The 14895-nt window shown below is 49.4% G+C and overlaps 1 protein-coding gene across 1 annotated transcript in view; it reads left to right on the forward strand.

Annotated features, from left to right (window-relative positions):
- Positions 1-14895, forward strand: part of carmil2 (capping protein regulator and myosin 1 linker 2) — a 323518-nt gene that overhangs the window by 164953 nt on the left and 143670 nt on the right. The window contains exons 10-11 of the mRNA XM_072518320.1: positions 5336-5424; positions 7076-7170. Coding sequence (XP_072374421.1) covers positions 5336-5424; positions 7076-7170 — 184 coding nt within the window. The remainder of the gene's footprint in view (positions 1-5335; positions 5425-7075; positions 7171-14895) is intronic.

Raw genomic sequence — 14895 nt, forward strand, 5'->3', positions numbered from 1 at the left:
ACAATTATAACTCCTCCCGAGGTGAAATAGATCCTGAAAAAAAACATTTCCACTTGTATCAGTTTAAGCATTGTGTTGGAGGGAGTTGGGGAGTGAGATTTCCAAGGAAGAGATTCTCCATTTAAAATTCAGCAGCCTGCTGACGGTCACTTATTTTAGGAGATAAAGTTTGCTTTGTGTTACCTGTCAGAGCAGGTGAACTACAGTTAACATTCAGGAAAGGCATGTCTGAGCAACGCTTGCTTTACTTGGAATGTCTTTAGTTTGGGTGGAGGTGGACCGAAGGAGATGTTATAGAAGAATATACAAACTCTGGTACCGAGGCACAGGGCTAAATTGGGTAAAGCTCATTTGCAAGCTTGGGAATCACAATTAGCCCACGCATGCTTGATGTAATGCCGTTAGCAAATATAAAGTCAGAACTCTAGGGCAGGTAATGACACGTGCAAGAGAAAGTAAAAAGCTGAATAGTTGAGATGGAAGTGTTGTTGGAATAAAAATGCGATGGGATCATTGTTTTATAGAGTCGTTCATTTCAGGATTTTGGCATTTGAGGACATTGTAATTGTAACAGAGGGGGAAATGGTGGGAAATTGAGGAGCAACAGTGATTTGAGCATGTTCTTGGAGAGTCAGAGTCTGAAGAGCCTCTCATGAACAGTCTGTCTGGAGTGATAATGTCCCAATTGCCTCCCTCCCTCATCCTCCTCCCCTTGTCCTCCTCCCCGACCTCATCATCCCTTCATTTTTTTAAAAAGTCAGTCATGGGATGTGGGCGTCGCAGGCTGTGCCAGTATTTATTGCCCAACCCTAATTGTCCTTGAGGGGGCAGACCCCATTGCTGTGGGTCTGTAGGTCAGACCAGGAAAAGCAGGGCAGATTTCCTTCCCTAAAGGATATCAGTGAACCAGAGTTTTTTTTTACAACAATCGGCAATGGCTTCATGGCTATTATTAGATTTTTAATTCCAGATTTTATTCTACTGAATTCAAATTTAACCATCTGCAATGGTGGGATTTGAACCTGGGTCCCCAGAGTATTACCCTGGGTTTCTGGTTTACTAGTCCAATGTCAATACCACTACGCCACCACCTCTTTGTCCTTTCATCTTCCTCTCTTCATCCTTTTTCCTTCCCCCTCTTCCTCTTCTTATTCCTCCTGAGCTACTCACCAAAAGCCTGGTGGTGAGGGCTGCATCCTCATGATTGCTAGTTTGTGTAGGATGCAACAGACCAGTAGGAATTTGGAGATACGCCCAGGGTGACACGGTAGCACAGTGGTTAGCACTGTTGCTTCATAGCGATAGGGTCTCAGGATCGATTCCCGGCTTGGGTCACAGTCTGTTTGGAGTCTGCATGTTCTCCCCCTGTCTTTGTGGGTTTCCTCCGGGTGCTCCAGTTTCCTCCCACAAGTCCCGAAAGACGTGCTGTTAGGTAATTTGGACATTCTGAATGTGGCGACTAGGGGATTTTCACAGTAACTTCACTGCAGTGTTACTGTAAGCCTACTTGTGACAATAAAGATTATTATTATGAGTACTGGAACGCTCTCCAGAATGGTCTAGGTGGTGGAGCTGTTGTTTGATAAGACCAATGGTTAACTCCATACTTTTATGGTCTCAGCATGGCTCTCATTGTGTGAGCCCTGCCCACCTATTGTCAGGTGGCAAACTTGTAGAGTGGGTAGCCCTTGTTGCTAATCAGCCACTTTCTGGTTTATTGTGATGGCTTGAAGATTCACTGCCTGGAACTGGATAAAAGCACTCGGGATTCTGCCAGAATAACGAGCATTCACCAAAATGACGTTTGCACATGGTTGCACGTCAACTGCACATTCAGGGAGTGGAATCCTTTATGGTTATGGTGCATCTCCCCAGTGAGATGTGGCACCCGCAGACATACGTGCATGCAGTCGCTGATTCCCTTCAACATTGGGAATCACACTATCCTGGCAAAGCCACATTCCCGCTCCCCTGCTTCTCTCTGATTAGACAGAAAACAATGAAATCCCCTCTCCTCGCATACATGACCTCAAAGACCTCTTGGATGCAGCAATTCATGGCAAGCTGAGAGATGTTGGTGATGTTGCTCGCTCCAGCCTGGGAGTATTCTGACATGTCATAATTGAGGGCTAAGGTGATCTTGACGAACACTGGCAGCATCTTCCTCACTCTGGTCTGGGGCTGTAGGCCCGGTTGGTGCAGGTTCTACAGTTAGTTGACTATTTCCCCGACGAAGCAGAGCAGCCTCAGACACTACGCCTGATTGAGTGGACAAACAATTGCTTGGCAGTTAACTGTCAGTCACTATTAACTGGTGCATTGTCCATACCTTTAACAATCAGAGTCCACTTGCCATAGCAGCACTCAAGGCCCACCTCTGCATGCAATCTGCCACTGACCACTTGCTGCATTGTTGATGTGCCATTGCTGCAATAGAGTGGTACATGTAAGCCCATCCCATTGAATGGACGCTATCCTGAAGTCACATAGCTGCATTGGCAGATGTGATGTCACAATCCCAAATTCCAAGTAAGGGCCTCCAGGGGCAGGACGTGCATATACATGTGGTGAAACCTGATGGTTTCTTTGTGGACTCAGGTGTGGGGGGGTCCCTCTTATTTGGGCACTAGAGGCCCCTCCCCATGGTACTCCCTTGGGTGTGTTACCTCCTTCTCTCCGAAACCTGGTCCTCCGCACTCAGACCACCGGGGCCTACCAGATTGGCCCACAGAACCCCCCTCCCCCCCACTTCCCTTTGAATCTGGTCTTCGTAGCTTCTTAATGTAGGAGACTACCTGCAGCCACAGCTGAGGCCGACCGCCACTCCTGGTTGATCTGCTGAGACTAGAGAGCTGCCAGCCATCTAATTGATCAATAGCTCTCGGAGGCAGGGGTGGAAGAATCATCCCTAGACAATTAGTGCTCCAATGGCTATAAAATCAGCTTGGGGTGACCCAGCCAAGCAGAGGCACTCACCCCCAAATTCTAAGTGAAGAGGGTTGAGGCCACCACCTCTGTGTAAAATCCAGCCCATGATGTTGCTGTATCTGCCCTGGTGTTCACTTCACAATTATTTACATTGCGGTAATAATGTGCTCCCGTTAATGTATAGCCTGCCTTTAAGAAAAGCAGGCAGCTCTGCTGGGGTCCTCTTCACAGAGACTATACAGAAGCAAGGATGGTGGAGCTGTACAGGCCAATGCAACAATCATTCAGATGAGGTGGATGCATCAGGTTTATGTGTTGCCCATTTCGATCAAAGCATAAATGGGCATGTTGTGCATCATGACACCGTGCTCAAAAGCCAGGACACAGTCTATGTTTTCTAAATTCCTCCACCACTGGGGTTTTCCTTTTGGAACATAGAACATAGAAAGATACAGCGCAGTACAGGCCCTTCGGCCCACGATGTTGCACCGACATGGGAAGTCAAAAAACAAAAGCCATCTAACCTACACTATGCCAATAGATTATCTCATGTCTGAGTCTGTTGTGAATTAAGATTGATTGCTATGATTAGTCAACAATTAGTCATCATCGCATCATGTGACCATCAGCACGCTAGATGGTGAACCAAACCCACAGAGTTACAATATGTTCAGCAATGCTCAGAATACCAACTCTTGTGCTTTTACCACTATCAGTAAATCTTATAGCACCGCAGTACTGAGCAGTTTAGCTGTGCAATTTAAGAGGTTTGTCAATACGGTCCAAACTTGGAAATATTTGCTGCTCCTAGTGTTGTGAGGTACTACTACAGTGCTGTGAAATTTTTGGTTTTGGACAGTGCAAAGGAAATTACTTGAAAGATAGAAGAATCTAAGAAATAGGAGCAGAAATAGGCCATTTGGTCCTTCAAGTCTACTCCATTCAATAGGATATTGTCTGATGTTAGACCTACATTATCCCCATGTCCTTTCATTCCTTTAGTCATCCATCTTGAATATGCTCAACATATTGAGCAGAAAATGTGAAGCTTGTATTTCTAAGGGGTACAAGAATGAGCAACAGACACATCTGATGTACTCGAGCATTAAAAGTCACAACATTGATATAAAATAATTGAGCAAAAGTTCTTACTTTCAAATAACTTTATGAGAAGTATAAAAATTAGTTCAGCCATGAGACATGATTTACTCAAACAGTCCACAGAGGGGGTGTATCTGAGCTTTAACATCTTTCTGCTATTGGGCCCAAAAGTGAGTGTCGTCTGGCTGCAGGGCATTGTGGTCTTACAGGAGACAGCCAATTAAGAGGCTACAATTGTGCTGGCTGTCCAATTATGGATGAGAGGTGGGTTCCTGAAGCAGGAGGCCCAATCAGAGGTCTCATAGATCTCGACAGCGGGTAACCCCATCAACAGAGGTGGGTGCTGATGGGGCACGTAGGAGACAGTGAGGGCACCTCAACAAGGTGGCGCTCTTTGATGCCGTCTGAAAATTTAAAAATAAGGAATGGACACAGCTGCCAGGTCGTTATTGTGGCAGGGGAGTCACAGGATTGCTTGTGGCTGCAGCCGCAGCCCTTTGACCCCTGGTGTTCCATGATGGGGTTAAGAGGAGATATTGATGGCGTCTCTACCCCCGCCTGCCATTGCAGGGAGGCCATTTCCAGGTACCAGCCATCCTCCAGCCTCAGTGCAAGTCTCATCCAACTTTGAGGTGATCCTGGCAGTGTCAGGAACTTGTCCCCAGTTGATTCTCTAATTGACCTATTGTCTTCCTGCCGCTGCTGGTGGGTAGCTGCCCACACGTCGATTCCACCTCCCAGCAAGATCGTTCGGAGGCAGGATTGCGTAGGGCAGCTGACCCAAAGTGTTATTTTCAAATTTTGCTTCTGGTTCTGCCTTTGTAGGACTGATACGATTCCACACTTCATCTGCAGCAACTTATTAATTATAACTGATAATAAAAAAAATAATCTCTAAATTATTATGGTAAATGACGGGTTTATTTTGAATGAAGTTCAACATGGATCATTTTGCAGAATTAAATTTCTCCCAGTACTAACTTCTTCCTTCACATTTAACAGCTCTTGAACTCTGATTACTTTGCAGTGTAATTCAGATCTCCATGTCTTAATGTCATCATTTCTTTTTTGCTATAAAAGAAAATTCTGGTCATTTCTTGAGGGAGAGATTTACCACTTTATGAGAAATATACTTATAGCCTTTGCCTTGGACAACCTGCAACTGTGTCAATCCACTTGGAAAATTGGCAATTGACTAAGCTATATACAGATGACACAAAAGAGAGCAATGAAAGGTAATCTTCAGTAGGGAGTCACCTGATGGCATTGCAAATGATAATCATTTCATATTCTCTGTCCCCTCCAGAGCCCTGATGTGATAGAGCAGGTCCTCTATGTGATCAGTTTATCCAGCAAACTTGAAGAGTTGGTTTTGGAAAATGCTGGAATGAAGTTGTAAGTAGACTATCGATTTTGGCAGTTTCCAACATGTTAACAATCAGTAATGCACCTTTCTTCCTACTTTCATAGAATCATAGAATTTACAGTGCAAAAGGAGGCCATTTGGCCCATTGAGTCTGCACTGGCCCTTGGAAAGAGCACCCTACTTAAGTCCACGCATCCACCGTATCCCCATAACCAAACCCCACCTAACCTTTGTGGACACTAAGGGGCAATTTAGCCTGGCCAGTCCACCTAACCTGCACATCTTTGGACTGTGGGAGGAAACCGGAGCGCCCGGAGGAAACCCGCGCAGACATGGGGAGAACGTGCAAACTCCACACAGACAGTCACCCGAGGCCGAAGTTGAACCCGGGTCCCTGGAGCTGTGATGCAGCAGTGCTAACCACTGTGCCACTGTGCCACCGTGCTGCCCCAATTGTCCAGAAAATGTCTTCCTCCTGGGTGCAGTTCTGTAGGTGGTTCCTCATGTAGCATTCATACAAGCTCACTCTAGCACAGGTTGTGAATAATGATGAGTGGAAATCTTGGCGGATATGCCTGAAGTGATTGAATAAGAGACTATACTGACCTTATTGGTCCAGCTATTCACTGTCTTAACCAGCTGATCAATGAGTGTAGCCCCAATTGCTTTTGTTAAAGACTTTTAAATGCTAGGAATAATGGACATCAAGCTCAGGTCATGAGGTGACAAAGAACACCTCACTTGGCCTATACGTCTGCAGAGTAAAATCGTACACTGTCACCCACCCTATTCAATATCCTCATCACTTATGTATCAATTGACAATATAAGGAGTATCTGTTCCAGGTATTTCTGGAGCAATCTATTTACTCCTTTTAAAAAGCTCACTAACCTGTTGTGGTATCTGTGACATGAGCTTTCTGATTTTAGTTTGAAATGAATTATATTTAACTTAATTAATTTATTAAAAATATAGGCAGCACAGTGGTTAGCACTGCTGCCTCATGGTGCCGAGGTCCAGGTCCGATCCCGGCTCTGGGTCACTGTCCGTGTGGAGTTTGCACATCCTCCCCGTGTTTGCGTGGGTTTCACCCCCACAACCCAAGGTTGTGCAGGGTAGGTGGATTGGCCTCGATAAATTGCCCCTTAATTGGAAAAAATGAATTGGATACTCTAAATTTATTTTTAAAAAGAAAAAAATGAAAAACATCAAATTTTGCTTTGTACAAATAAATTATTTTTTACACCTCTGTAATTCAAAGTGTGGTTTAAATGGGCAATGCTGTTCATACAGCTGCTCTTGGGAGAAATCCCTCAATCAGCCACAGTGTGACACCTGTGACGGCAAATGAGCCATATCCAATTATCAGCCCAAAATACCTTCAGCGATTGGACTTGAGAGAAAGATCCTCATATCTCACTGCATGGGACAAACTGACTCTGCCTGTGCTCCCTGGGTATCTCCTTGAGTTTATTTCAGCGCCTTTTAGTCTTGTGATCTAGCATAGCTACAGGTGAGTCCTTTGCCTTCATTTTTGACCGTGTCCTGTCATAATTTTACCCTAAATAGGAGATGAAAAAGAGTGGTCCGGGATTACAGGTCCCCAATTTATATGCTGCTGCTGTAATGTTGAGCTTTAGTCAATCAATGTGTGTGTTACATTGTGCCTTACTGTTTCAGTGATGCTGGGCAGAAAATAGCACTGGCTCTGGAGGAGAATTTCCACCCTGTTCTTCACACAGTAAACCTATCAAACAACCAGCTGGAGGACAGAGGTAAAGACCCTCACTTGCATTGATTTATTTCTTACTGGTAAAATTGTTACACCGCTATGTTGATACTGCTCAGAATTTGTTTTCCAGTTTCAGTCCAATGCAAGGACAATTGTACCACCATGAATCCTTGTTCGGACACACCATGAAAAGATTCCATGAATGCAACTTTAGGAATAGCCAAAAGCAACCATACATAATGCAGGTCAAACTGGGCAATGTATCCTCCTTGTCAATCAGTGTTTTCCTCTATTTGATTAAAAAAAAGCAAATCATTTCTGTTTTTATTTCCGATTTCCACAGTCCACTGTGTTTTCCTTTTTTTACATAAATTTAGAGTACCCAGTTATTTTTTTTTACAATTAAGGGGTGATGCTCGATCAATAACTCCAGAAGCGAGATTGGAGACAATTGAAGGCTTTATTCCACTAGATGCTTCCCCCAGCAGCGCGGGTACAGAAGGCAGCTGCTGGGGAGACACGGGATCTTATACTCCGCCTTATTGGGCTGAACCAGCAGGCAGGCTTAACCAATGAAAACAGTGCCTCCTACACCAATGGTCTTACAGCATTACAGGGTACAGTAATACCTCTAATACTGACTACCACAGGGGGTAATTTTGCGTGGCCAAACTATCCACCCTGCACATCTTTGGACTGTGGGGGTGAGACCCACGCAGACATGGGGAGAATGGGCGGACTCCACACAGACAGTGACCCAGGCCTGGGATCAAACCCGGGTCCTCAGCGCCATGAGGCAGCCGTGCTCATCACTATGCCACCGTGCCGTCCACTATTGTGTTTTGCTTTTGCGTAAGGATTTAATTCACTGCCACGAATCCCCACCCCAAAAAGGTTCTGCTCTTCTCTCTGATGGAAATTCTGTTTATCTCATTTACAAAATGGTCACCTTCAATGCTTTCCATTGCCTTTCTTGTCTTTTTATGGTTGTTCCAGGAGACTGCATATACAACATTAGAGAAATGGTTTTGTTTGAGACATAGATACATACTGTGGTAGTATGTATTGGGGGTCATGTGGGACTGGAAACCCTAATGTCATTGGCTGACAGATCCCGGGTCCTGGTTGGCCGTTGACCTCAAGCTCCGCCCTGAAGGCGAAGTATAAGAAGCCGGTGTCTTCCCCCGCAGGCCAGTTTACTAACGAGCTGCTGGGGAACAGACACGCTTAATAAATTGTAGCGCACAAAGACTCCATGAGACGAATATAGTGAAGCGAGGACAAGTGCGTTTTTAGCACCGACCGGCTAGCCATTCTGGGCTACATAGTACGCAATGGGATAATAGGCCCCGACCCCGAACGTATGCGCGCACTCATGGAATTTCCCCTCCCGCACTGCCCAAAAGCCCTGAAACGCTGCCTGGGGTTCTTTTCGTACTACGCCCAGTGGGTCCCCCAGTACACAGACAAGGCCCGCCCCCTAATACAGACCACGACCTTCCCTCTGTCGACAGAGGCTTGCCAGGCCTTCAGCCGCATCAAAGCGGACATCGCAAAGGCCACGATGCGCGCCATCGACGAGTCCCTCCCCTTCCAGGTCGAGAGCGACGCCTCCGACGTAGCTCTAGCGGCCACCCTTAACCAAGCGGGCAGACCCGTGGCCTTTTTCTCCCGAACCCTCCACGCCTCAGAAATCCGCCACTCCTCAGTGGAAAAGGAAGCCCAAGCCATAGTGGAAGCTGTGCGACATTGGAGGCATTACCTGGCCGGCAGGAGATTCACTCTCCTCACTGACCAACGGTCGGTAGCTTTCATGCTCGATAATGCACAGCGGGGCAAAATTAAAAATGACAAGATCTTAAGGTGGAGGATCGAGCTCTCCACCTTCAACTATGAGATCTTGTACCGGCCCGGAAAGCTGAACGAGCCGTCCGATGCCCTATCCCGCGGCACATGTGCCAACGCACAAATTGACCGCCTCCAAACCCTCCACGAGGACCTCTGCCACCCGGGGGTCACTCGGTTTTACCACTTCATCAAGTCCCGCAATCTCCCATACTCTTTAGAAGAGGTCCGTACAGTCACAAGGGACTGCCACATCTGCACGGAATGCAAGCCGCATTTTTTCAGGCCAGATGGAGCGCACCTGATTAAGGCTTCCCGCCCCTTTGAACGCCTCAGTCTCGATTTCAAAGGGCCCCTCCCCTCCACCGACCGCAACGCATATTTTCTTAATGTAGTGGACGAATACTCCCGCTTCCCTTTTGCCATTCCCTGCTCCGACATGACTGCGGCCACAGTCATTAAAGCCCTGAACAGCATCTTCACACTGTTCGGTTACCCCGCATACGTCCACAGCGACAGGGGGTCCTCTTTCATGAGTGACGAGCTGCGCCAGTTCCTGCTCAGCAAGGGCATAGCCTCAAGCAGGACGACCAGCTACAACCCCCGGGGGAACGGGCAAGTAGAAAGGGAAAACGGCACGGTCTGGAAGGCCGTCCTACTGGCCCTACGGTCCAGGGATCTCTCAGTTTCACGGTGGCAGGAGGTCCTCCCGGACGCTCTCCATTCCATCCGGTCGTTATTATGTACAAGCACTAATCAAACGCCCCACGAGCGTCTCCTTGTCTTCCCTAGGAGGTCCTCCTCTGGAACGTCGCTGCCGACCTGGCTGGCGGCCCCAGGACCCATCCTGCTCCGAAAGCATGTGCGGGCACATAAGGCGGACCCGTTGGTCGAAAGGGTTCACCTCCTCCACGCAAACCCCCAGTACGCCTACGTGGAGTACCCCGACGGCCGACAGGACACGGTCTCCCTGCGGGATCTGGCGCCCGCAGGCACCACGCACACACCCCCGACACCATCAACCCAACCGCCCCCCTTCCTGCCACCGCCGCACCCCGCGACCGCCCCCTTCCCAGGAGGATCAGTCCCCCTCCCCTTTGCACCGACAGCTGAAACCGTACGGCTCCTGGAGGCGACAACACTGGTACAAGCACCACCACCACCGCCGGGGCCGAGGCGATCGACACGGACGACCAGACCGCCCGACCGACTCGTGGCATCGATGTAAAACAAAGACGGACTGTTCAAAGAACATTTTGTTTTTTTTCCTATACCCTCTGTAAATAGTTGCAACAGGACGAAACTGTCCAATACTGTACTACCATGTAACTGTTCTATCCTCCCAGGACCAGCCCTGTAAACCCTTACCACCATACGAAGCATCACCCCGCCGGGTTCATTTTTGACAAGGGGTGAATGTGGTAGTATGTATTGGGGGTCATGTGGGACTGGAAGCCCTAATGTCATTGGCTGACAGATCCCGGGTCCTGGTTGGCCGTTGACCTCAAGCTCCGCCCTGAAGGCGAAGTATAAGAAGCCGGTGTCTTCCCCCGCAGGCCAGTTTACTAACGAGCTGCTGGGGAACAGACACGCTTAATAAAGCCTCATCGACTTCACTATATTTGTCTCATGGAGTCTTTGTGCGCTACACATACACTTTGGGCAATTTTGAGTCTGTCAGTGAGAACGGTGACACGGGCTGAAAATTCGGCGAGTTCGTGATTTCCGATTTTCACAACCCTCGCCAGCCAGGTAACAAAAATCAGTCTTGGAAGGCCAGGAGCTTCATTTTAATACATTATAATATCATTGGGGATCCCTCCCTCCAGGACTTCCCCACTCACTGAATATTCATCGGTCAGCCAGCATGATTTACAACAGCCGTTTAAAAACAAGCACCTGGCAACCTCACCTCCGAAGGAGATGTCAAAGGTGAGCATTCAGGTCGCCATTGCCATTCAGGGTGCCAGTCGCAGAGGGGACACCAGCAAGGACACGGGGTCCCAGATAAGTTCAACCCAAGGCCAGGGGTTTGAGGGGCGTTCAGTCGCGGCATCTTGGGGGGTGGGGTCACTCACAGACCATAGCGGCCCTTCATATCTGTGAGCCTCTCAGTTTAAAGAGGTCTGGCGGTTGGTATGAAGGCAGCGCTTCCCGTGTATCCTTGCTGGACTTGTGGTGATGCAACCGCTGATGGATTACCCTTCGAGAGTGATAGCTGGAAAGTGAGCAGGAGCAGGTGAATCCATAGGGTCGGCACTGGCGCAATGGTAAAGTTCTTGGGTGGGGTCCCATTAGAGGCTAGGTTGCATGGACAGAGTGGGGGGCTCAGAGCTGGGTGTTTTCCAGCTTCATGAGGCCTGAAGTGCTCACACAGGGGGAGGACAACTGCAGTGAGAATGAACTCCCACACTCGGGCAGCACTGTGAAGCCAGAAGGCATGAGCTGTATGGAAGTTCAAGGTCACTGGTTATGGATGCCAGGCTGTCTGGGGTTAGTGTCTGGGTGGCTGGCTGTTCCAGTTGGAAGGCTTGGTTAATCCGTAGCCCATGTGAGCTGGGGGAATGAGGATGGCCTCTAAGGCTGAAGTTGGCACGCTAATTGCAGTCTTCACATGAATCAGATGTGCCACGCCTGCTACAAGGGGAAACCAGTTGTCTGATGAGCTCCCTGGCCCTTCCTTGATGAGTCAAATGTGCAAAGTAAGCCAGCATCACTATGCATAAATGTGCTACTGATAGGTGCCCAATTTGTAACCTCTTGGAAACATTGACCCCAAACATTGAACTCTAAGGCTCATATACCCACCTCAATATAACAGAGAGGTAACAAAGATATGGCCCCCAATGCAAGCCGTTATGTTGAAGCCTCTCAGCGGTCATCCCATTCAAGGGATGATGGCAGCGAGTTGTTCTCCCATGAGGCACGAACATGGGTCCATTGAATGCATCAACTGCCCTATCCCTCACCCTTGGGGAGGGGGGTTCATGCAGACCACTGAGGCTCTGAACGGCTGAAGCTCTTCATTTAGGTGGAGTTGGGAGGGACAACTGTAGGGAAGTGGCTATTCCACGACAGGGGAGGGAGTGAGGCTTAGTGGAAAGGTGCTCACAGAGGGGGATGCGCATGGGTGGATGTCCCAGATCCTGAGAGAGCTGAGGGTCAGGGCATTGTCACATCCTCATCGCTAACTTTGATATTCTCTTTCTTTCAGTTTATGATTCTAAAGAATCATGGAACCAGTCGGGTTGGCAATTTTGATTGCAATCGACCAGCAGCAATGACATTGATGTGCGGCTGCACGCAGCCAGGAACAGCACCCTGCAGTGAATGGGGAGGTAGGGCCCATTGCTCTTGAGGGAGCAGGACCAAAAATGGCAGCACCTCAAAGGAGACACTACTGACCATGGGTATTCTGGCGTTGAACTTCTTACCTCCAGATGTCTGCGGTCTCGTGCCGGAGAAGACTGCGTCTGTCCCGGAGGACGATCGATCATTTGTGCCAGGAGATGCAAGAGTTGGCACCCACGCAAACACGGGAGAACTTGCAAACTCCACAAGGGCAGTGACCTGGGGCTGGGATCGAACCCGGGTCCACAGCGCCGTGAGGCAGTAGTGTTTTTTTTTTAATTTAGATTACCCAATTCATTTTTTCCAATTAAGGGGCAATTTAGCGTGGCCAATCCACCTACCCTGCACATCTTTGGGTTGTGGGGGTGAAACCCATGCAAACACGGGGAGAATGTGCAAACTCCACATGGGCAGTGACCCAGAGCAGGGATCGAACCTGGGACCACGGGGTGAGGCAGCAATGCTAACCACCGGGCCACCGTGCTGCCCGTGAGGCAGCAGTGTTAACCACTGCACCACCGTGCTGCCATAGCCTCTCAATTTGATGATGACCAGGACTAGGTTGTGAACAGTTTGCCCACCATGGGGTCTGACATCTGATGGCTACTGTAGTGCCTGCGGGAGCTCACTGTGATGGTGGCTACATTCATGGGCAGGCCGCTGAAGCGATTGGCTGGTCTCTGCAGGAGAATGATAATGACGCAGTGAGGATAGAGCAACGCTCTTTGCATCCTCAATGATGTGCCTGACTCCCGCCTGACAGAGAGTTGAACGCACCCTGCCAGTGAACGGGCTTACTATGGGGTCCAGAGACATTGGGCGTGATCTTCCCAAAAGGAGACAAAGTTTGGCCGTGTGTTTCCCGGCCCTCGCAGTGCAGAGTGACACATGGCTATTCAACGAGACTCGCTTTGAATAAGGGGCATAAACGGGGAACCTGCGGCCAAGGCCACACATAGCCCCATTTTTTAAATGGGGAGTTTCACTCGCTGGAACTCCCTGTTGTAGCGAGAGATCGGGACACCATTTCTAAATGGCGTCCCGATCTCCGAGGCCCCGAAATTAATCACCGACCTTCCCCCAATTCCGAACGCAACATGGGAGGGTCATGCTGATACCCAGGTGGCCAGGCTGATACCCAGATGGCACTGCCAGGGTGCCAGACTGGCATTACCAGGGTAGCCATGTGGCACCAGCAGTGCCAGGGCACCACCCTTGCCAAAGGGCATGCAACCAGGGGCCTTTGATCCCCTTGGAGATTCCCACATGTGCCTTTCCGCCTGGTCCCTGTGTGTGGACCAGTACCAAACAGCGCATGCCCAAGGTCCCCAAAGGGATTGAATCCCAAAGCCTCAGGTATCTTTGGAACTTGCACATTAGAGTAAGGCTTACTTCCTCGTTCTAATATGCAGATTTGGTTAAAAATTGATCCCGCCGATTGTGGGCGGGATTCCCCTTGCAACATCTCGTGAGATTGCGTTGAATCTCTGCTTTACTGGCGCAGCCCTTCACCTGGAGCTCGTGCCGTCAACCATGGAGGTCATGAGCTGAGCCATGGAGTGGACATCTTACACTGTGGGCTCCACCATTCAGTGTTAGCCTCATTGCATTGGAATGATGGCACCATCTCCTCGGACAGAAGGCAAAGAGACAGCCGGCCTTGCAGGCCAAGAATGGATGTTGCCATCCCTTCCTGATGCTCTGCCTTTGCAGTTTCAGCAGCTCTGGGATGACCAAATCCAGGAACATGTCATCGGCCAGGGGCTCAGCAGTGTCCTGGGCTCCAGCATCCCCCTGAGTGCCAGATCCTGGGATGTTCCTTCCTCCATCTGCTGAGGATCTTCAGCTGCTTGCCTACAAGTTAATCCCACCAAGGTGTGAGTATCTGCACTGGTCGAGGGTGGAAGCTGTGATGCCTCCTGGATGCTTGTCTCCGAGATGCCTCCCTCAGAGTGACTCTGGCCTGTGGTCTCCAGACAGTGCAAGGATGGCATGGGCTGGTCGAATATTGAACCGGCAAAGGAAGCAAGATGGCATTAGTGCATCACATAGGGCAGTAGGCATCTCAGCTCAGGCATCACTCCGGCAGGCTGTGCCCGCTCACGCTGGTTATGCTCGGGTTTGTTCGGCCATGAGACCGAAGAGTGTATGCGCGAGTCCTGCCAGGTGAAATGGTGATGAAGGCTGGCATGTATGGAGGGCGAGTGGGAACGGGGATGTGGGGAGCAGAATATCTACTGGGGGGAACCACTGGGAGTGGGAGGGTGCAGGGGCGCCATGACAAGTGTTGGGAATCCGTGAGGTGGCTGGGTGAGAGATCACTGTGGGGGTGTGGAGGGGGTGTGAAGGGGTGCAGTGGAAGACATTGGGAGGCAGACTTATCCTGGCTGCACAAATGTCACTCATCTTCTTCTAGTGCCGTTGCTCCATTCTCTTATTGATTGTGCTGGCACTCACTATCTCGCCAACTGCCTCCCAGGTGGGGGTGGTGACTTTGCTTGATGGTCCTCTGCGAGATCGTGGGTAGAGAATATCACACCTCTGCTCCACACCATCCAGGAGTTTGGGGAAG

The sequence above is a fragment of the Scyliorhinus torazame genome, chromosome 10 (genome assembly GCF_047496885.1).
Source record: "Scyliorhinus torazame isolate Kashiwa2021f chromosome 10, sScyTor2.1, whole genome shotgun sequence".
In the NCBI taxonomy this organism is placed as follows: Eukaryota; Metazoa; Chordata; class Chondrichthyes; order Carcharhiniformes; family Scyliorhinidae; genus Scyliorhinus; species Scyliorhinus torazame.